Here is a 23,818-nt window from a genome sequence, read left to right as displayed (position 1 = left end):
TTTCAGATCATAGTTCTGTGGAATTGTGACAAGCCCCTACCAGCCAAACACCGCTGGCCCGCCACTGCTGTGCCTGTCATCGTCATTGAAGGAGAGAGCAAGGTAGGCCTCAAGTTCCTCGTGTGCAGCCACCATGGAAGTCTCCTCGTGTGCTGACACACCTCGTGTGCTGACCCTGGAAGTCTCCCTCTGGCCCACAAGAGCTCTGTGGATTATGCTTTTTAAAACTGCACCTGTCTCAGAATAGCCTTAGCTTTAACAACCATCACCTTTGGAATCAGCAAACCTGGGTCTTAATCCCAAAACTTTAATAGCTTTTGACCTATATATATTTAAGTTCTTAGAGCTTCCATTTTCCTCCTTGACAAAGTAGAAATAATAATGCATATCCCATAGGGTTGCTATTAGGATTACATGAATTCAGGGCCTGACAATAGTAACCATTCCACAAATCTTAAGGATGGTGGTAAAACATGGGGTTTGCTTAGTTAGGAGTCTAAATGAACTGAGTCTTTCAGAAAAGTAGTTCTTCCTTGCTGTTATCTAAAAAAGGACATTTTCATCCTAATTTTGTTTAGGTGCCTCTATCTAAAGACTCTTGCTGGGGCTGCCTCTCTGCCCCCTGCTTCAGTTCTCTAGTCCACTCGGCCCAGCTGAATGCTCTTGTGATCATCTATGGCCCTTTGGGTACTTCATTTGCTAATGTGTAAAATCGACACTTGGTACCAGGTGTCACCTGACCATGCCCGGTGCTTTTCCCTACAGACACTGTTAACCACTGTGTCCCTCCCTTTACTTCCTCTCTTGCCATTTGCCATAAAACTTGACTGCTGTCCTCAACTTCTATTTGTCAACATTCCCCTACATCCTTTAAGCTCTGTTCACCAGCTCCTACTCCTGGAAACATCTTCCACTGTTGGCAGCCAGTGGGGAGCTCATCTCTCCAACTTCTGCTTGTTGCTTTCTTGCAGATTTTCCCATTTGTGAAGAAATCAGTTGCTACTAAATGAAATTAAGTGGGTAAAGCAGTGTCATCTAAGAGACTGACTATCAGTGCCCAAGGGATCAGGTCATGAGAGACAAGCTCACACTAGGTAAAACACCCCTTAGCCAGAAAAACAAAATATCAACTTATAGGTCAAACCATTTGAAATCCTCATCCACTTCCTCAAAGTGACAGCTTCATATGACTCAACATAATGCATAGAGATTTCCAGTGGTCACCCGGACAGGATCTATTCAGTTCCCATTTATGATGCCTACTGTGTGCTGGGCACTGTGTACTGGGCTTGGAACACCATGGGGAACCATACAAATGCAGTTAACATTCACGGGCTGGAGTCAAGCCACATGGTTATCAGTGAGCTTCTTGGTGAGCTTTTAGGAGAGGAGGTGGCATTGGGGCTAGCCACATGCTCCGGCATCAGTCATTCTACCTGTCAATCCATCTCACACAGGCATGGTTTCACAAAGGGACCTGCACACAAAACCCCTTTGCCTCCAACCACTTATATCCATCTCCCCCAGAAAGCAGTCTGTCATAGCAACAGCAGTGATCCAGGGACAGTGCCTGAAGCCCTGGCCAGTGCTCAGAGGTGTGCAGGCCACTTTGAACTTTGGGCTCTGGTTTGTATCCTGCCCTGGGAACATATCTCTTTCTGGGTCCATATGTTTTTGTTTCAGACAGTGTCCAGTCTTGGTGACTGGGAGCTGTTCTGACTCCTGCGGGTGATACAGCACGTTCTGACTTTATATTTTCACTCTTGGTGAAAATAAAACCTTCCAACTGCTTTACTTGTAAAATGGTGAATATGACAGTAGGGCCTTTCCTATGGGCGTTATCATATCTTTCAGGAGACACCTCGGATTCTCTCTGTCTGGGCTCCTGGCAGTTTGGTCAGTCCCAGCTTCTACTTCAGCCACTGTCTAGTGGGCCCCGTGGCGTGTATGTCTTTTCTCTTCCTCTCAGTGTCCTGCGATTGCCCCTCCTAGGGAAGAAGTCTTTGCATTGAAGCCTTGCTTCAGGCTGTGTTTTTTTGGGGGCCTAAGTACAACATAGACCTACTCAAGGATTAAATGAGATACTGTAGATCGGGTGCTTAGCCCAGTACCTATTATACACACCAGGAGTTCAGTAGCTGTTAGCTGTTCTTCTGGGAGGCATCATCACGTCCTAATTTGTCCTAGGCTCTGGAACCAGACTTATGTGTGACCTAAATTGAGTTACTTCTCAGTGCCTCAATCTCTATGCCTTAATTCTTCCTTCAGTAAGTGGAAGCCCTCATAATACCTAACTAATAAAGTAACTAAAAGGATCAAAGGGGTTCTGCTATGCATACGAGTGTGCACACATAATAAAAGCTCAACCAGTACTACTGAGCTTTGTGGAATTATTTGTGTGTATTTCTTATCTGTCATACTAGATAGTAAGCTTCCCGAATCTTGGTCATTACCTAGTGCTATTTGTTAATTCGGAAGGAGTGGGGCTCTCACGTGGTGAAATACTTTTCAGGTGAACTCAGGGAAAGTCCAGTTCACTCATGATTAACTTTGAACATTCCTTGGTTCCTCTTCTGCTAACCCATTCAGGAAGGTGACCAAGGCAAAGTATTTAAAAGAAAGCCCCTGTTTCTCCACTAGACTTGAAAGTGGCTGGCTGATGAGCTCACGACCAGTTAATGAAGCAGGTTCAGAAAAGAGAAAACAGATCCTTCAAAACCAGCAAGCAGTTGGGCAAATGACAGGGAAGAATTCCAGGACCTCCTTATTCTCCATTTAAAATCTCCAGATCTTGCCTTGAATTGAAAATCGATGTGTGTATGCTGCTTTGGCTGCAAAATTCTGTTTTGAATTTATGGGCCTTGTCTTTGCAGTTTTCCCCTGCAGGCCTAACAAGGGAAAGGTCAGGGCAGTGCTAAGCTGGCAGCTAATGGGTCCTGCCTTACTCAGTGGACATGTAAACAGGATCAGGAGAACCGCTTCAGGCTGAGATTTCTGAGCGCCGAGCGTATGAGGTTGCTTATCGCTTTGTGTTTTATTTTATTTTGAAAGCCTGAGAAAAGATGTTTTGGAAAAGAAAGCCTGACTCAGTTGACAAATGTGTAGGAGCAGCCCCTGAAGCCATTCACACTGCAGCTTTGTTCCTTGAGCCTTCAGAGATGGGTTAGCTTGGCTCCTGCCAGTCCTTTTTTTAAAAAAATATTTTTTAGTTGTTGGTGGACCTTTTATTTTATTTCTTTATTTATATGTGGTGCTGAGAATCGAACCCAATGCCTCAGGCAGGCTAGGCAAGCACTGTACCACTGAGCCACAACCCCAGCCCTCCTACCAGTCTTCAATTCCTGAAGATGCCCCTGATTTGCAGGCCCAGAGCCCGCATCAGAGACGAATCCTGCAGACAAGGTGGCTTCTCCAGGCCAGCATAGCTGAGCCTTCTCTGGGGAGTTCCAATTTGTGGAGAGTGTGACTTGGCAGCCACTTAGGTGTCTCCTGTTCCCCTGTCCCTTGGTCTCCAGTGTTGAGTTACTTCAGTCTCTGGGCTTTGTGCTTCACAGTGGATGGCAAGTGTGAATTCGCAGGGGCCAACACAGCCATTACCATAACTTCCAGAGGGCAGTAGTGAAGGTGCAGGCACCGCATCTGTTCCAACGCTCACTTGGATGTTCTTTCCAGACCCGACACAGTTATAGCACAGAGGCTGAAATGCTCATAGCCACAGCTCCCAGGGCAAAACCCGGGTGCATCTTGGGCAAAACACTTCACCTTCTTGCTCCCCAGTTTCCTCCCCTATAAAGTGGGTTGTAATAAAGATGAAATCAGATAATGTTTATAAAGGACTCAGATTATTTCCTGACACATACATAATATTCAAAAAATACTAGTTCTTGGGTGGTGTATTCCACACAAAGGTGAGCTGTGACTGTCACACAGTGGCCTCTCCAGCCTCCATGTTCCAGCTGATCCCCACATTCTCAAAGCCCCAACAACACACACACACACACACACACACACACACACACACACAGATCTCACCATGCCTTACTCGGCAATTCCCCAGAATTTATTCATATACTGTTTGCACCATATTCCTAAACCTGTAAACTACATGTGCTATTACTTACTAAAAATTTTTAAGTCAACTTTTTATTTTAATGAAATGATTTGTAAATTACTTTTATTACTACCTTAGATTGGTATAGCTACAATCAAAATGTCCATATAGTCTTTATACTCTGTGCTATAATAAACATATAGTTGAATTTGTAAATATTTGCAGACCTGTGATCTGGCCTGGTGCCCTGGGGGTACGTGTCCCATGCCTCTCCTTCACTCCTTCCTGCCCTCTGGACACTGGTCCCTTTGCATTTGCACAGCCTCCTATCTGTACCGCCCATTGCCCTCTGCACCTGGTGATTTCCTGTCCCTCAAGGTCCTGCCTGCATCTGCTCTTCCAGGCAGCTGGCTGCTCTGTCCTCTGGTCTCCTAGCGTTTTTCAATTTGAGCTAAAACTAGTCAAATGATTCTTGCTCTCTACAGACTATGAGTTCCTCAAAGACAAGGCACATATCTTATTTATCTTTGTCCTCCTTTTGACCAGGGAGGTGCCTGGTACACTGAAGGTGCCCAGTAGTTGTTGAACAAAAGGGAGCAGAAGTGTGTTCCGGTTGAGGGGTGACCAGGTAGTGGGGCATCTTTACAGAAGTGAGGAAGAGGGGATTTTCCTGAACACAGGGCTCTGATGTTACCTCTCTTTTTCCCTCCTCCCCTCCCCTCTGCCTGCATTCTACCTACTCTGCAGGTGATGAGCAGCCGGTTTCTGCCCTATGACAACATCATCACAGATGCTGTGCTCAGCCTTGACGAGGACACTGTGCTTTCCACGACTGAGGTAAGATCCAGGCCAGTGCCCCACGTCCCAAGTGCCAGCCTTTCTCTTGCCTTTGCTGTGGTGGAAGTTGAAAACATTTTTCAAAACTTCCAGCCAACTTGGTTTTAATTAACCCAGCACCTTGTCCCACCTGGCACCGGGATGAGGGCATTTCTTCTTTTGTTTTCTCTGCTAATTGGCTCCTCATTTGCATGACTGTGCTTCACCTCTCCCCTCCAGCCTGTCCTTCCTTTTTGTTCTTAAAACAGCACAGTTGGGGGCAGGCGAGTACTCCCAATAGGAGGGGGTTCTCTTATACATTATCTTGAGACTGCGCAGTTCAGAGTGAGGCAGCCAACCTTATCCCAATCCCTGTGCAGTGCCTGTTAGAGATTGCCGTTCTGGGTTCCAAAGGCAGTTTTCCTGTCTCAACCTAAAATGCTCACTTTTTTTTTTTTCCACTTTAAGGCTGAGATGGAGACCCCTGCTAATTTAGGCATTCAGATACTTGACCAAAAGTAAGATTGCCCCCAGTCCCGCAAAAAAAAAAAAAAAATGCATGTGGAGTAGAAGACAGATGTGATGGAAAACCAATTTTTTACAACTCGAATGAGTATTGATCTCTGATGCCTTACTTTAAGCCATAGTTGAGATCAAAGACAACTGTATAAAAATGTAGTATATCAGAAACTTCCCATTTATGGTAGCTGTTGAAACTGCATGAAGACTTAACTGTTTATCTTCCCCCCTCCCTTTCTTCTTCCTCTCTTACTCATTTGCATTTTCCTTTCTAGTCACTGACCAGCACACACTCTCCTGGACCCCACTCTGGCTGGGACCATGGGCCTTGGTGTTGACCTAGGCTGCCCAACTCAGTGTCTCTTTTCTTGAAATTCCAGGGCCGCTTCCAATTTCCATGAGATGGAGTTGAACAGACGTTATGTACAAGGGCAACCTAAATAACCCCAGGACACAATGTCCTGGACCTCACCTTGTTCAAATGCTTTCTATGTAGTCAAAGCTCTATAAATACTTGTTGAATGAATGGCTGAGGGAATGAGCGCTGTGCGGATTAAAGGGGGAACACATGGCCGATTGTGCCTGTGTGGAGTGGCAGGAGCAAGGGTTGTCAGGAGAAGAGATGCTTAAAATTCAAAGGGAAAGAGAGCTATGAAATACAAGCTAGGGGACACGCCAGCCTGCATTTTTCTGCTGCTTCCTGCAAGGGAAGCTGGCATCCCAGGAGCACATTCATTCAACAAGTATTTATTGGGAGATTTCTTTGTTCTGGTCTCGATGCCAGGTACTTTGGTTACACAGTTCCTGCCTGTATCTATCAAAGTCCTGGCAGTAAGCAGAATTTAAATCAGATGATTCAAGTTGAAGGATTTGGGATCACTCAGGGAGGGGTGGGTGGGGAGGTTCCTGCAAGATCGGGAAGCAGTTCCTACCCCTAGGCCTGAAGGAAAAGGATAGTGCCTGAAAGACAGAACTAGAAAGGAAAAGCCTCCCTGCAAGGTTTCTGTTCATGGAAGAGACATGGCTGCTGCCAGAACTTTGGTGCCAAAGGGAGGAGACACCTGACTTCTTTCTGGTCCCATCTCCATTTTCTTGCTGGTGTTTCCCATTGACCTGACCTAAGCAGACACCAGCCAGCAAGGAGGACCAAGTGGTACCATCCCTGGGGACCCATCATCCCAAGGCCTAGAGCGGAGCAGGAAGAGTGGGCAGTACATCTCAGAGGGCGAACAAGGAAAACAGCACATTGTCATGGAGGAACAATAGTTGAGACTACTACCTGAGTCATCCTCCTGTGACCTGGAATTTGGACTCCTCTCATCTCTTCCCCTGGGCACTAGGCAATTAGTCTCACCCTAGGGTTTGGTTTTCCATGTCCCATGGAGAAATAACTTTGAGCTGTTGTGATGCATCTTTGTGCTGGTGAATTTCCTTTCAAAGAATAGCAATTCCAACCACTCAGTGCATGCTGGGAGGAACATGTGTTGTATGTGAAGTAATTAGAAGTCAACGTGGGTTGAAAATGATATGTAAATTTAAGAGGCTGGCAGTCTGGTTTGCTTTTGGCCGCTCATCAGTGAAGTGGTTATGTTGCCTAAAATGGTCGTGGGCAAGGATTTCTCCTTTCTCTTTTTTTAGGTGAATAGATGTTGATTCAGTTTATTTCCTCTCTAAGGGTTCTTAGCCTGTGTAAATGTCTCTCTGTAGCATTAACGATAGAGTTTTAAACAGCGTCTTATAAAGGGTATTAGATATAGTTGGTTTATAGTTATTTACATTTATCTGGGTTGCTGCAAATCCTCAAAAGAAAACAGATGTTGATTTTTAAGAGAACAGGCCTTAAGCTGACCTCTGCCTTCTTTGATGTGTTAATGATCTCCATGAAAGCAGTGCTATCACAAGAATCATAGTTTTATCTGAATTTACTTTTGAGTTCCTTTGAAATGACTTGAAACAGCTTTGAGAGAGTAAGAAATTCATGTGATGAAAACACCCCATTGGGTTCTATAGTAGCTGCCCGTGCATGTGTTTCCTTTTCAAAGAATAATGGAAAACCCCAAAGAGTACTGACAGCCAGGCGGATTCTTTGACAACAGGCAGCTGAATATCCTGGCCCATCAGTTGGCGCCATTAGTATTGGACGCCAGTGACCATGTATAGGTTATCATGACCTAATTCAGTCTCCTGGCAAATGCTGTCCACTCCCTGCTGTGTTTTTACTTTGAGATGTTCCATTCCCCACCAAGTTTTCTTAATGTATGTTATACCACCCTCCTCCCCAACTCCCCCCAAAGTATGTTTCTGGGGAACAAGTCATATTAAATCTTTTTATCTTGAGATAGGGAGTGTATTAGAGTTTTCCACAGAAACAGAGCCAGTGGAGATTTATTATGAGGAGTTGCCTGAAGGATTATGGAGGATGAAATGTCCACAATCTGCCATCTGTAAACTGGGGATATAGGAGAATCACAGCAGCCAGTGATTAAGTCCCAGAGCAAGGGTAGTTGGAGGTGATGTCTAAGCAGAAACAGGCAGGCAGGAAGGAAAAAAAGTGAATTCCTCATTCCTCCAGCTTTGTATTGTGTCGTTCCCCCACCTCCTGCCCATTGAATGCTGCCCAGGCAGGTTGGGAGCATAATCTACTTCATGGAGTCCATTGATTGGAATGTGAATCTTGCAGAAATGCCCAGAAGTGATCTTTTCTCCAGGTTCTTCTTGGTGCAGTCAAGGTAGTGCATAAAATCAACCATCACAGACACCAAACTAGAGTTTCACACAGAATTTATGGCTGTTTACAAAAAGAATGACTTGGAAGCCTTAAGAATTTGGAGATAAAAGGATCTTTAAAAATCACCCAGGCCTGTGTTTCAAAAAAGACGGTTTGTGTACATAAAATAGAAAATAATTTTTTCATGATTGATTACAAGTATATTTTATTTAAACAATTGTTTTTAATTTAATGTTTGTTAGAAAATAACATATCTAATAATCAATCCCAGAATTTTACTGGTATTTTTACCTAAGTATAATAATAATAAAAAAAAAGTCAACTTGAAGAAAAATATTTCCTAATTAATTGAATATGTGATACAAGAACGTGGCCAAAAAAAAGCTTGGGAAATGTTGATCAAGGCCTATTTGCTCCATCTTTTTATTTTATTGATTTATTTATTTTACATTTTTAAAAAATGTAAAATTAACCTAGTATATAATTGAGTACAATTTCATTCATTCACAATGTTGGGCAGTCATGATAACCTCCATCTTTGAAAACATTTTTATTACCCACAATGGAAACCCTGTACCCATCAAGCAATTATTCCCTGCCTTTGGCAACCCCTGTTCTGTCTTCGGTCTCTGGGGATTTGCCTATTCTGGACATTTTCTGTGCATGGAATCTTGTGATACGTGGTGGGTTTTGTCTAGCTTCATAGTATAATGATTCTGAGTCTCCATGCTAAAGCACATATCAGCACTTGCTTGATGGGTCTATTTCATGGTCACACTCTGCAGTGGATGGAATTTGGGTTGTTTTCACCTTTTGCCTCTGGTGAATGGTCACTTGCTCTTCTTTTGAACTTCCTTGATGGCAGGACTTGGCAATATCGCTCAATCCCTCAGCTACCATGACAGTCCTGGGACTTGAATTATTTGCAGAATCAATTAAATTTCCATTTGCATTGCTTATCAAGAAGGAATAGGGCAAAAGTTGTAAATTGTTAGCCTTATAAGACATAAATTGATTCCAACGCTATAGCAAGAAAGCTAAAGAGAGGTTAGAATACAGTACACACTGAATTTGAAACCAGATTGCCTGGGTTGGACTCTTAGCCAAAGCTTACTAGCTCAGGTAAATCACTTAACCTTCATATATATGAGTTTTCCTTTCTGGAAATTAAAGATTATAAGAGCACATACCTCACAGGGTGAGGATGAACTGAGTGAAAATGTATAAGCATTATCACATTATAAGCACTACACCATTATGAGCATTATATGATCGATTATATTTTATCTTGCTTGTCTTTATTTTTGATTCACCAAATGATCATAGAAAGTCGGAAGGGAGCTTATGCACTTGAAAACAGATCATTTATTTGCTAACTCCCAGGGCTAGTTGATAGCAGGTTCAGAAGAACCTGTTTTGGATTCTCACAAATCTGGGAAAGCCTTCAGCTACCTTTTCTTTAAACCATCTTGTGGCTTCCCTTCCTACTTACTCTTAGTGACTTCACGGTGGGTACTTTTCTTGAGTTTCCTCACACTGCATCTTCGAACCTGAGAAGCCTGAATTCTTCTTTCTTTAGGGTGATCTACTCTGTCTTTGTGTTAAGACTTGTGCTTTTTAAAAAAACACCTTTTTTCTTACTCTTAAGATGCTTTAATTTCAGTTACTTTGGCTTTGATATCTGCTGGTAAAGATGTATGCTATATATTCACTCTGGATGCACACAGGAAGCCTGCTCTCATTTAAAAAACAGATGTGTCTCTGCCTCTTGTGAATCAATAGTCACATGTACCTTTTGGGGGCACAGAGGGAATAACTGCTTTTATTTTTTTTTTTTTTGCTTGAACAGAGCATATTTCCAAAAGACATATCAGCAAACTTTTTTTTTTCTTTCATTTCCACACTAATCTGAAATATCTTTAACAGAAAACATTAAAATGTGCATAATTATGGGGCGAAATGTCAAGCAGTCAGTTTAATTTGCTGATGAATACATGGAATTAATGTTTCGAAACAGTCCCGGGCTTTTGCATCATGAATTAGCAGGGGGAAGGTAATGTTTTGTTGACATTTGTTAACACTGTTGATTGCTTATTTGGCTTGTGTTCTGCCTGCAGGTGGATTTTGCCTTCACAGTGTGGCAGAGCTTCCCAGAGAGGATTGTGGGGTACCCTGCACGCAGCCATTTCTGGGATAACTCTAAGGAGCGGTGGGGGTACACATCCAAGTGGACGAACGACTACTCCATGGTGTTGACAGGAGCTGCTATTTACCACAAGTGAGGAGTTTAGCCATCTCTCTCATCTCTCATAATAGTTTCTGGCAACTGCACAAACAGGGACTTGGGCCAAATCTTAACTTTAATGAACATTAGTTTGTATCCCTTGGAAGTTTTGTCATTGTGGCAAATGTGTTTTTTAAACCAATGAAACTTTTTGCATTTCCTGAAGTTGTGGGAGAGTAGCATGTTCAGTTAAGCTGAAATGTGGAAGCTACACTCCGGGGTATGTTGGGTAACTCAGTGTTGAGAAAAGCATGTCTTAGTTGAGCAGCCCCAGTCATTGGTGTAGATGTTAGGGTTCACCATTAAGTAAAACGGGGAGAAAAAAAATTCTGCCAATGCAAGGAAGACACAATAGGATGTCAGGTTGATGTATCAAGAGTAAAGGGTCAGGAGTGGTAGAGATGGGGCAGGTTGGAGGGGAGCCAGGGCATTGCTCACTGAGCAGGTGAGATGTGAGCAGAGAGTAGGAAGTTGGTCAAGAGCATTCTGGCATGGAGTGCAGCTAGAATAAACACCTAGAGGCGGAATGTGGACAGAATGTCTAGAAGAACAGTGTAACTAGAGTGCAGTGTGTTAAAACAGGTCAGGGAGTTCTGAGAATCCATATGCAAGAGGCCTTGACTTTTCCTCTAAGTAACCTGGGGAGCCAGTGCAGGGATTTAAACATAACAGATATCAGGTCTGTGTTTCAGGCATCCTCTCTGAATGCTGTGTTGAGAATAGGCTACAGCAGGGCCAGGTAAAGGAAGAAAACCTGTAAGGAGGTGATTGACATTTTCTAGAGATGATGCTGCCTGAACCAGGAAGCAAACGATGGAGATAATAAGTAATGACCAGACTGTGGGCATATTTTGAAGATGCTTTAGCATGATGTCTTAACAGATTGGGTGTAGAATTTAATGACACCTGTGGTTTGGGGATTTTTTGTTGTGGTGGTTTTTTTGTTTGTTTGTTTTGTTGTCATTGCTGTTGTTTTTATCTAAGGATAGGAAGGACAGAGCAGTCATCAAAGGAGATGGGGAAAGCTACAGATGGAATGAGAATTGTGGAAAATATAGAAGTTCAATCTTGGGCATGTAAATATACCCAAAAGGATATGTTGAAAAAAGCCATGGATGGAGATTTAAATTGTGTACTCGTTTGCATATATGTAGTCTTTAAAGCCAGCCATCTGGAGTAAGGTAGGCAGACTAGGGAGTATATATGGGTAGCATTTCCCACTGGCTCACTGGTGGAGTCCTCTTACCAAGGGGAGCACACCGATCATACTTAATCTTTTTAAAGTAAAGAATAGAGAATCTTGCCATCTTGGGGATAGGGTTGAAAATGCCCAATGTGTGAACATTTAACATGAACCTTGATCTCACCTCTCAAAAGTTCATTATAGCTCAGTTGGTAGAGTGCTTTCCTCGCATGTCTAAGGCCCTGGGTTCAATCCCCAGAACCACCAAAAAAAAGTTCATTGTTCCTTTTCTTCCTCCATTGTCACACAGATAAAGCTGATTCTTTCCTCTGATTTGTCTCACTTGTAAGTAATTTCTCTTGCCATCTAAGTATTCAGTTTTTTTCTAACTGACCAGACTGGTATTAAAGTTACCTGGGCAAGCACTATCTGCAGCTATGTGTATCTCTGTGCCTTATTTTCTCATCTATAGAATGGGAACAATAATACCACCCTCCTCATAGATTCCATCTAAGGATTAGAGGAGGCATTTAGAAAATGCTTTAGAGTATTATCTGGCATATAGCAGGTAAGGGATAATGATCATCATCATCACCATCCAGTGACATGTTTAGGGACTCAAGGAATGGTTACATGCATCAAGTCCACCTGTCATTATGTAATGATGGCCCTGGGAAACCTGTCTTTGGTTTTTACAGATATTATCACTACCTGTACTCCCATTACCTGCCAGCCAGCTTGAAGAACATGGTGGACCAACTGGCCAATTGTGAGGACATTCTCATGAATTTCCTGGTGTCTGCTGTGACAAAATTGCCTCCAATCAAAGTGACTCAGAAGAAGCAGTATAAGGAGACAATGATGGGACAGGTAAGGGTAAGCAAACTTTCTTCCCTTGCTTAACTCACTGGTGGTTCAGCCCAAGGTAAGGTGGGCTAGTGTTTCTCTAGGAACTCTGTAGGAGCATGTTGAGGAGATATCAGAAATATCCCATGTTGGAAAGCTCTAAGGAATGAGTGACTGGCACATGACTGCTTAGGAGGACACAATCAAGAGTATCTTCTTTTCAAGAAGGTAAAGCTCTCATCTAATGTATGGGGACCTGAGAGAGAAACATCCTTAGAGTTTGTCTTAGTCCCTTCAGGCTGCTCTCACACAGATAAACCTGACAAGGTGGCTTAAACAACAAACATTCACTTCTTGCCCTTCTGTAAGCTGGAGAGTACACAATCAAGGTACAGCAGATTCGGCATCTGGTGGGCGCCTGCTTCCTGATTCTTCAATGACTGTCTGTTTGCGGGGTCCTCACATGCTAGAAAGAAGGGGAAGAGAGCTCTCTCGGGTCCCTTTTATAAGGTCTCTAATCCCGTTTTTAAACACTCTGCCCTCATGACCTAATCCCTTCCCAGAGTTCCTATTTGCAGTACCATCACATTGAGGATTAGGCTTCTACATGGAAAAGGAGGCAGACACATAGGCATTTGGTCCATGGAGTTAAAGACCTATGAGAACGTATTTAAAGTTTCTCATAGGTGCCTTATTTAATGACAAGCAAACAATATTGTCTTCAACACCGACCACTGGTGTTTGCTCATGAGTTGAGTGCGCATCAAAGTAAAGTGCCAAGGGTCCCAGTATTTGATTTTCAGTTCTAGAACCAGCTTTCACAAGCTGTGGGCACATCAGATGCTCTCTGAAATTCACTTGGCTCATTAAAATGAAATTGGTGAAATCTTTCTCATAGAATGGGAAGATTTGTTTTGTTGTTGTTTGTTTTTTGATAAAAGTAAAGGAAATTTTACTGGACTCTGTTCATTCCACTGATTGTTTTCCTATACCTTAGACTCCTGATATTGAACCATCTGAAGATGCTGAAGTTGTTCTATTTTTATTCTTCTTGGGCAGAGTCAGTATTTTATGTAAGAATCAAACACCTTAAGTTAAGGCCATTAGTGCTACCTGAGCTAGATCACAGAGCAGCCAGCAGGACTGGAGTCAACCTGGAGAAGCAGTCTTTAAAATGAGCATATCAGTTTGGTTTGTTTTCCTGGGCCATGTTCTAACAGGTATTGATCTATATGTAAAAACATAGGTTTTTGCCAAGGGTCAACCAAATTGATGTGTTTTTTTGCTTTTTGAGTTTTTTTTTTTTTTTTTTTTTTCCATTTACTTAATTTAATGAGAGCAAACAATTTACAGAATTTTAAGTTCATAAAATTTAGTCATCTAGCATTTCCTGAGCACATACAGGTTATCAGGCACTGTTCCAGGTCCTGGTTATAACAAAAGAGCTGTCCTTAGCAAAGGGTTCCAGTGGAAAATTCTACTACCCTCCAGTTACTGAAAGAACAGGCAACAGGAATTGCAAGAATGTTTTTTCTTAGGGGTTCATTTTGTGCCCTCTCATAGATTTGCCTAATTCAATCAAAGCAACGTTTCTAGTAATTTTTCAAATCTCATGGGGACAAAGCTAAATGGAACCTTAGATCTACCTGTATGTACCCAGGTGCTGCATTTGCCCCCTTCTCCCTTCCATACCCATTGGTTTGTTTTAATTTTGTGTGACTGGTAAAGCAAGTGGATCTCATGCTCTGAGATTAAGCTTTTATTACAAAGGAAAGACGTCTTTTCTAATACGTCTGTTGACCCAGAATAAATATTCAAATCTAGTGGCAAAAAAGATAACTAACATGATTCAACTGCATTTTTTGTTTGTTTGTTTGTTTGTTAATGAGAATAAGAATGAGCTGATACTCTTTGGGTATTTCCATTTGCACATGTGAGCTCTTCTGCTCTGGTGTGGGTGTCAGGCCCTATGGGAAAGAGCCCATCCCAAATGGCCCATAAACCCACATGGATTTAGGAACAAAGCAAGACACCCATGGGACTGACTGGTCCTTCCCATAGGAACCCACAGTCGGCTTCATGCATGACCTCTCCTTCATTTACCTTGTTGAATTCTCCTAGTATCAAGGAAAGGAGCAAGCAAATGACCATAGTGTCCCTGAGCCTGCCTCCTTATTGATAAAATGGAGGTGTCATTACCTGATGCTATTGCAAGCTCATGAACTACATGAAAACACTTTATAGTTAGTGTTTTGTTTTTCTGCTGCTCAGAGATAACTTGACATTTGTATTTATTTTTGATGTTATTTTCAAGCATGTCGGCACTCATGGTTTTAAAGCGACTCTGAATGATTTTCACACTAAAATGTACTTTTCCACAAAAGTGTATTTGTGATAATGTATGGGAACACACACACACACACACACACACACACACACACACATTAAAGAGTAGCTTATTTACCTAAATGGGTTTTTTTTCCTACAATAGGGCAGCCCATCTTTTTCTTGTTTTCATAAAAACTTGACTTTAAAGACAATATGCTTAGTTGCCCTATTTAAATTCAGCACTCAAGTCATTTAAAGCTTGCTTTTAAATCAATGTCAATCATTTACAAGATCTAAAAATATTTAATCAACCTTAGGGGCAAGGTAGAGAGCTAAAAAGATTTTAATGGTCTTTTTTTACTTGCCTAGAATAAACCTTTTTTCTATTGTAGGTGAGTACTGACTCTTTACACTTTAGTGGAATAGAAAATGCAACCATTCTTGGGTTAAGAGAAGAGCAGAGTTTGGGGATTTTAGTGTAGAACAGCCTTATAGACAAACTCCTTGTGCTTTGTGTAGCCATCTCAGTAGAAAAGTCCATAGAAGGGAGTTCAGATTTTTAGCTGCCACATGATACTAGCCCTACATCAAGTGTAAGGTTTTGTTTCTTCTTCAGCTGTACATGTGACTTAAAAGAAGAATTCCGTGGATCTTTATAAAGGTAGAAAGATAGTAAAAGACAAAATGGAACAGGTAGAAAGCAGATTTCACTGTTGATTATTGGTATCTTCAAATCAACCAAATAAACAAGAGGGACTTAAAAAACTGTTTTTGAAACAAGAAAGCATTGTTAGTCATAGTCGTTGGTCCAAGGTGCAAAAAGAAGTGTGTTTAGTGACCATGGTAGTTGAGTTTCACTTGGTAAGCATCTTCTTTCACTCATTAGAGGGTGGATCAACTCAGAAAGCTTGGCGAAATAGTGTTTGCACCTAGATGAACTTGCGTGCCTTGGAGAAACCTGGTGAGGCTGGAACCAGGCCCGCGCACCTTGCTTCTCCACCTGCAAAGTGCGGGGTGAGGCTGGGTCAGTCCCAGGCTCTGCGGCTCGCCAGCTCACCTGGCTGGCCATCCTGCAGTGCCCCCCTCTCACCTGGCACGTCTCTCATTGTCCTCTCTCTCCTTCTCCCTAGACTTCTCGGGCTTCCCGTTGGGCTGACCCTGACCACTTTGCCCAGCGCCAGAGCTGCATGAATACGTTTGCCAGCTGGTTTGGCTACATGCCGCTGATCCACTCTCAGATGAGGCTTGACCCCGTGCTCTTTAAAGACCAGGTCTCCATCCTGAGGAAGAAATACCGAGACATTGAACGACTTTGAGGAATGTGGCCGCGTGGGGGAGGGGAAGCGAGCAGGGCCGGGTCAAGCTGCTCTCCCTTCCCAGTGCAGATCCGCTCATCCGCGGAGCCAGATTGTGCCAAGTATCCAAATAAACCTAGACGAACAGAATGACAAAAAAAGGCCAATGAGAACCTGACTCCTGGCTCCTGGGACTGCACCAAACTCACCTCACTGGCTTCTATGTCCCAAGACTAGGTTGTGTACAGTTTAATTATGGAACATTAAATAATTATTTTTGAAATGATTGCTATGCAGGTTTAAACTTTTTTAATGATCAAAACTATTAAAAACCAGAGTTCTTTCTTTAATCAAAATTGTGTTGGTTGTGAATATTTCAAAGCTGCTGCTCCGCTTCCCACAGACATGGATGCGGTTGGTTACGCAGGGCTTCCTGCAGTTGCAAAAGCTCAGACTTCACGGGAAACACAATAAGTCACTCCACCCAGTGTCAAGAAGTAACTAAGCATAAGTTAAGACAAGTTCATTATTTAACTTTGCCAGTACAAATTGTTTTCCAATTTGAATTTTCAAATCCATTTGAACTTTTATCTCTAAAATGTCGCTGCATGAGAGCAAGTATTATGACTTTCAGGTAGGCAATTCTAACTGAAACCGTTATGTTTGAGATATATAAGTATGATAATCTTTTTTCATTGGGCGGGGGGTGGGGGGAGTTAGTACCAAGAAAACTCTACTAGTATAATTAAGAAATGTTCAGTTTGCACAAGGAACCATCCACGCAACCCACCAGCATGTTAATAAGATGGAAATGTCAACCCACAATGCCTTCCAGGGGTGTGGACCTGATGACAGAGTCAGCTGTTTACCTGTATCTGATTAGAGCTGGTAAAGGCTTTGGTTTACAGGCCAAGGAAAAATGGCTGTACTGAGGGTACAGATTATTTATAAGACAAGCTCTTCAATGCTTGTGAAAACCTCAAGTTCTGGAAGCTTCTCTGTTGAGAAAGAAGTACTAATGTGTAAATGCACACCATTGAACAAGAGGATTGCTGTAAAGTAACAGAGTATGCCTCACCATTAGGACCCTAATACCATTTTCGCTCAAACATTATTTTGAGCAAGAAACTGGCAAGCAACATAATCAGAAACAAAAGTGAATACTCTTTTTTTGTTTTGTTTTTGGTACTGGGGATTGAATCCAGGGGCACTTTACAACTGAGCTGCATTCCCAGCCCTTTTTTTCTTTTTCTTTTTTTTTTTTTTTTTTGGCAGGTCTCGCTTAGTTGGTGAGACTGGCCTCAGATTTCCAATCCTCTTGCCTCAGCCTCCCAAGTTGCTGGGATTGCAGGCTTGCACCCCTGCTCCTGGCTTAATACTCTTTTATTTCATTATAATTTTTAAAAATCTGTGAGTTCAATTGTGCTTCTTGTTAAAAAGAACATTTCTCTTGCTGCAAAGTCTGCCTTGAGCTTAATGATGATTGTGAAACTGTAAGAACAAACCAACAAACAAAAATCCCACAAATCTCAGCTCTATTATAAAAATGGAGACTTCTGATATCAAATGCTTATTTTTACTTGGAAGAGGCAACAGACAATAGGGACTAGAAAGATTATTTGGCCCTACCATCTATTATGCGGAATAAATAATAAGCACTTTAGTTCCCCACTCCCCAGCAAAGAAAGAACTGTCATATATTCCATATGTATATTTCCAGTTTTGTCTTAGAAGGAAAGTTCATCACAGAACTATGTTCCAATAACATCAAGTAGCTGGCTGAAGTCAGTGGAAACCCCGTCTGCTGGATGCTAACTCATCCTTTCTTTGAAGACACCTGGGAGAGAAGGAGGATCTTGGATATCTTGGAGGGGGGACTGTGAACAGGAGTGAAAGCAGGTGTTTCCAGAGGTCACAGAGATGGTGATTCCAGGCTGCCTCGCAGCAGAGCAAGAATCAGAGCCCACAGGTCTAGGTGCTGTGCTGTGAGTGGCATATAGGCAAGGAAGTTCAAGAAAAGAGGGACTTTTCTCTGTCACCTGTGACTCAGAACAGCTCCCTAAAATCTCTTCCAGATTGACCCTCCTTAGCCCATTTTCAACCATGTGACATTGTCCTTTAAGTAGATGTGATGTCTCTCATGCACTGTTATAAAATAGCTCTTGGGCCTTGGTACTTGTATTTTTCTATAATATGGTCAATAGGTTTCCTGTCATCTAAACTGTGGTTGGTTCTTAACCTGTTAAAGGATTAGCAGTTAATTCGTATTCATCTAGCCTTCACAAATTTGTATTTAAATTTTTTTTCCAGAACTGGAATATTCTTGTGTCTGTCTCTTTCACAAAAAAAAAAAAAAAAAAAAAAGCAATATTTTATTCAACAACCACAAGCCAAGTTGAAAGTCATGTGGTCATCTTGGCTCACAAAGCAGTGTCCCTAATTGTACCAGTCAGTCACATGAGTGCATTCAGTGACCTGCCTTGCCAAATTTACCTGTCATAAAGCTCACAAGGCATATAGTCTCCACAAAAAAAAACCGTGCCATATGATAAAAGATGGTGATTATAAATGAGAACAGCATCTAACACGCTTTTCATCTACTTTAAATCTCCACGGTTTCATTTTGTCATTCTCTGGGTAAATCTCTTGGGGATGCTAGCTAGCATGTTCTTTTCTCATTTGGAATATACAGCTGGGAATTGAACAATGCTCAGCAAATCAGCAAGGCCCAACAGGAAGATGTGATTTGAATTCTCAGGAAAGAGTTGTATATTGCATTGCGACAAGTTGACAAATCATAGCCCTTGCTGTGGGATGTCAGGAGTTATCTCTTAGCCAACTTTAATGATAACCAGGGGTCCCTAGGTGACCAACATGAGCAGAGCTGGCAGGACGCCAGTGCAGAGAGTAGTGCCAACCACATAATGAATTACAAACAGGAACTCCAGAGAGGACTCGGCCACTTGTGATTTCCACACATCTTTTCCAGCTCCACATTAGGACATGTGGTCTTAAAAAAAAATCTTTTTAAAGCTGGCTATGTATTTATTTATATGAAAAGGATTACAAATATCTGGCTTATGTATACAGTATATGTTTAATGCATCACCCTTTGTTGAAAATGACCCAAAGTTGAGACTGTAGAAGAAAATCCATGCAATAATCACTATAGTATGTCACAAAAGGTAACTAGTTGGGTGTTCCTGGCATATTAGCACACTTCCAGATATGATGCTTCAGAAGCAAGGAAAATTTCATACCTGGAATCCTATGTGCATTACAGTTTAATTTCTTCTTGTTACAAATGGTGCTCAAAGAAGGATCAATTTCGGTTGCTTCCTTCAATTTCCCTTTTGGAATGATTTTTGTTTTTCATTATAGTAGGCTATGTTAGCCTTTATTTTGGTGATTCTCAAATTCCTCGTGACTTGAAGGAATATTTTGCTGGTGGCCTTTCATAAAGGTTACTGAACTTTAATTTAATCAGGGGTGAGATGAGTGATGTGAACAGACCTAAATAGTGTTTTCTGCAAAAGAGGAGGAGCACTTGATTTAAGAACTAACAAAATATTAATTCAACCTGTTTAAAGGATGGAGAGAAGGCTGAAAACTTTATTGGGTTAGAATCTGAACGGGACTCTGGCTGGATAAGGCTAAATTACATGTGCAAATATGGAGATGAAGTTTCCAGGCTCAAAGTGTCTTATGTTCCTTCAGGTCTCTGAGAGCTCAATTTTTTAAAAGGACCACTTATTGTCATGAGCTCTGAAACAAAAATGCACCTGCCTTCTAATAGTTTATACGACCAGCATTCAGCCATACATCAGGACTCCAGTTGCTGAATTCATTTACCTGGCTTCCGTGTACAGCAACTGGAGACAAGAAACCGTTCAGATATTTTTGTCACTCTTGGCCAGATTTAACCAAGGAAGTCCTTTGACAGCTGGACTCCTTTTTTCAAGCATGTTTGATGGGGACAAAGTTGTTCTGAGTTCTCAGTGAACATGCGTGAACTTCAGCCTGTGCTAAACTTCTCACTCAGTATTCAAAACTTAGTATGCAGAGATTATATTATTCCTTGACTCCAAGTCTATTTAAAAGAAGGAGGGAAATGAAGCACCCTAAGAAACCCCCCACCATTGAGTAATGCTGTCCAGAAGCTCTGGATATAAAACCGGATAGCACAATTTTGATAATGAAGTTAACTCCTGGAAGCTCTCTCCTTTTCACCTGTTCCAAAAATCAAAGACTGTCTCCATGGTTTTTACTTAGCTGGGACTGTGGCTTTCACTAGCCTAGAGTTTCAAATAGTCATATCACGAGGCTAGTGATATGCCCAGAACTGGGCCTTTGGGGGCCCAGTGAATAGGAGGGACAGGCAACCACTGAGAACGCAGAGCCCCCAGAGTGGCAGTCTCACCCTTGTTTAAAATCAAGTCAAGCTAGCCTTTCAGTCACTCTTATTTTTGTAATGATTTGCCTTTAGGCCTCAAAGGTCATTTGATTTCTGCAATAGTTTTCTGTTCTCCTATAGAAATACATTCCTTTCCTTTTGGTTGTAATTCTTACTAAAATTTGGGCCATGCAAACGGCCTAGTTACCATGTAATGAACCTTGTATATTTATTTTGAGAGAAAAATATGTATAGGGTATGTCGAGGGGTAGAAAGAAAGACATCGAAAACTGGAATTATTTTAGGTGGCAGATTGTAAAGCAAAAAAAAAAAAAAGTATACCTTATTTTGTATACAATGTACATTTGGGACAGAGTTTTCTAATATGTTACCAATGTTTTTTGTAGTATCACCACAGGTCTTTTCTGAAGTGTTTTCCCCATTTGTTATAGACTCTTAATGATTTAATGCAATTAAGCCCTAACGTGTGCGTGGGAGTGTGCAAGCAATGACAAAGCCATAGCTCTTGATTTACTTCACTGACCTGTGTAACTTTATGTCTGGGTTTTGCCATCCAAGATAGATTGTTCTATAGAGAGTGTCACCAAAGACTTTTTCGGTCCAATTTATAGAAGAAAAAAAAAAAAGAAATTATTAATAAATGACATAACTTTTCATCTGCGTGGTTTTCATTCCATCTTTTCTCTTGACTACAGAACGACGCCCATTCCCAGGAAGATGCAGTGTGCTGGGAAACCCAGCGCTTCCGTGGGGGTGGTGGGGGAGACAGGCGGATGAAGTTGGACTGAGCGGGCTGGGTGGAGGCCCATCTCTCACAGCCTGGCTGCAGCCCAGCACCCAGCCTCATGGGGAACACAGGGCCGCCAGCAACAGCCATCTTCCCGGCCAGATGCAGCTGGTGCTGCTGGCCGCAGGCCAGTGTGAACAGTGGTGATGTGCCCAGTTCACAGCGTTCCTTCACACGGACGCTGGGACAAAGTGGCAGGGCCCAGCCCCAGAGCATCTGGAGCCCGACAGCTGTGGCCATTACCCCCCTTGGTCCCAACTACTGCCTGGAGCTCATGAATTACCGGCTGGCAAAGTGTTTATTGGACTGGCATTTCTCAAAAGAATTTATAAATGGTTCCAGGTGTGTTGGAGCTCATGATTCAGGGCCACTACAGTAAGGTTTTATGACAGAAATGAACCTCCTTCTCATGCTCCTCTCTCCTCCTTTCTTTTCTTCCTCCCTCCTCCCATCTCTGTGATCCATCCACCCTCTTTCAGTGGACATTTTTCCAGAAAGGACACGTCACCAACTTTGCATATTTGCAAGGGAGCAAATGTCAAGTTGCATTTGGACCTGTTGATTTGTTTCATGGCATCAGTCAAGTTTTATGTATTTCAGTTTGTCCATCTGTAAAATGGGGACTTAAGGATAGTTACCGATACATATTTTCTGAGTGAGTTCTTTCTAGTGAGCACTGTGTGAAGAGGAAATCGGGATGAGGTTGCACAAGCAAATCAAAGGCAAATCATCAGGGTAGGCTCAGAAACAAATGCATGAAGTTTCAGGTTCCTGATTGAAGGTGGAGAGACTTGGAAGATCTGGCCCCCTAGTGTGACTAATGATAGCATCAGGCCCAAGTTGGAGAGTGACTGAGAAAGCTAGTTGGGAAAGTTACTTTTAAAAATCTGGTCTCAGCCTACCTCACAGATGTTTCAATGAGAGCTACAAACTGTAGAGATACCTTGAGAAATCCTCCTTTACAAATGACAGATGGTGCTGCTTGATGGTCTGAGCGTTTCCCCCAAGTCCACACACAAGAAGAGAAAACTAGAAGCTATTTGTAGACACCTGAATCACTCTGTGTTGGGCTCCTCTGACTTAGTGCAGACTTACTGGTTTACAGGAACTCAAAATTTTAGGAGGAAGAATGAGGCTATGTGGCTGTTGTTGAAGTGCAAATCTGCTTTGGAAGGCAGAGTGAAGGGACTCGCCTGCTTCACTGGATTTGAGGTTTTTATTAGTTTTTAGCTCACACTGATGAACTGTCCAAATGTGCTGGTTAAAAGCACAGCTGGGAGCCAACCACCTGAGTTCCGATCTTGACTCTTTCTCCCAGTGGTTTTATGACCTTACCTCACCTCTCTGTGCTTCAGTTTCCTCAAGTTAGTACTTGTCTACACCACATGGAGTTTTCATGAGGATTAAATGAGTTAATATATTAGCCTCTGATACAAGCAGTATATTATATGTGCCTGTGAGTAATAGCAAATGTTTTACCAAAAGTGGCTTAAGAATCTCTCCTTAACCTGTTAAGTGGAAACATTCTTGGGCCTAAAGTTTAAGATTTCAATACTGACCCAAAAAAATGTGGTCTTTCTAGTGTCACAGGGACACCTCTTGTTTTCAATTAGAATCATGTTTTAATGCCTAACAACATGAATCATCATAACATTCGGAATGGGGCTTCTCCATCAGCAGAAATTGCGCCAAGTTGCAATTTTTATTTCTGGCTGAAACTTTGTGGAGAGATGGGTCTGTTTTTCATTCTTATTCATAAGAATGTATTTGAGTAACTCAGGACTAAAATGTTTTGGGTGCCAATCCTTATGGTTTTTTGTTTTTTTGTTTTTTGTTTTTTGTTTTTTCCTGGTGGCTTAAAATAAAGAAGATCTACTCTCACCAATATGTAAGTTATTTCCAAGTTGGAATTCTACTCCAAAATGAACAACTATAACCTGGTTTCCTTGGCCAAATCTGCTTGTGAAACAGACCTGAAATGTGTCTTTAATCAGACAGATTCAGATCATCCTATCTTAGAGTAGAAAAAAATTAGACTGGGTCAGAGAGACTTGGAGGCTATTTGTTCCCCAAAGATCCTTATGTACATTATTTTATGACATTTTAAAAAAAACTTATATAGTAAGCATATTCCCATGCCATTAAATCATGTCTAATCAAACTTTAATGATTGTATAAGTACTCCATTATGTGGCTATTCCATATATTTCATAATTTTTTTTACCCAACACCTAACCATTAGAAACTTAGGTGTTTTAAATTTTATTTTAAATCTAGGTGTATTTACCACATACAATTACATGGTAAATATCTGATCCAAATTTAATCAGTGAGATCAGTGCTGTGGTATACATTCCTAAAGAGAAATCTTTGTTCATATCCATAACCATTTACTTAGAGACATGAAGTTGGCATTTCAAATGTTATCAACATTTTAAAATGTTTTGCTGTATATTTGCGACATGTTTTGCTATATCTTACTGGTGGGAAATTTAAACTTACTTAATAAAAAGCTATATAGATTTTGAATGAGGAAAAGGAAATATTTATTTTTGATTCACCAAATC

General features: G+C 41.7%; 1 protein-coding gene across 1 annotated transcript in view; it reads left to right on the top strand.

Moving 5' to 3' along the window:
- The window catches only part of EXT1 (exostosin glycosyltransferase 1), a gene marked incomplete at its 5' end in the record, with an annotated part of 262,109 nt that extends 245,703 nt beyond the window's left edge, over positions 1–16,406 (top strand). Inside the window, 5 exons of the mRNA XM_079141180.1 lie at positions 7–102; positions 4,799–4,888; positions 10,232–10,392; positions 12,280–12,451; positions 15,886–16,406. Coding sequence (XP_078997306.1) covers positions 7–102; positions 4,799–4,888; positions 10,232–10,392; positions 12,280–12,451; positions 15,886–16,071 — 705 coding nt within the window. The 3' untranslated portion in view covers positions 16,072–16,406. The remainder of the gene's footprint in view (positions 1–6; positions 103–4,798; positions 4,889–10,231; positions 10,393–12,279; positions 12,452–15,885) is intronic.
- Between the last annotated feature and the right edge of the window lie 7,412 nt (positions 16,407–23,818).

This window comes from Sciurus vulgaris (genome assembly GCF_902686455.1).
Source record: "Sciurus vulgaris genome assembly, chromosome: 1".
NCBI lineage: Eukaryota > Metazoa > Chordata > Mammalia > Rodentia > Sciuridae > Sciurus > Sciurus vulgaris.
This window is presented reverse-complemented; position numbering and strand designations above follow the sequence as displayed.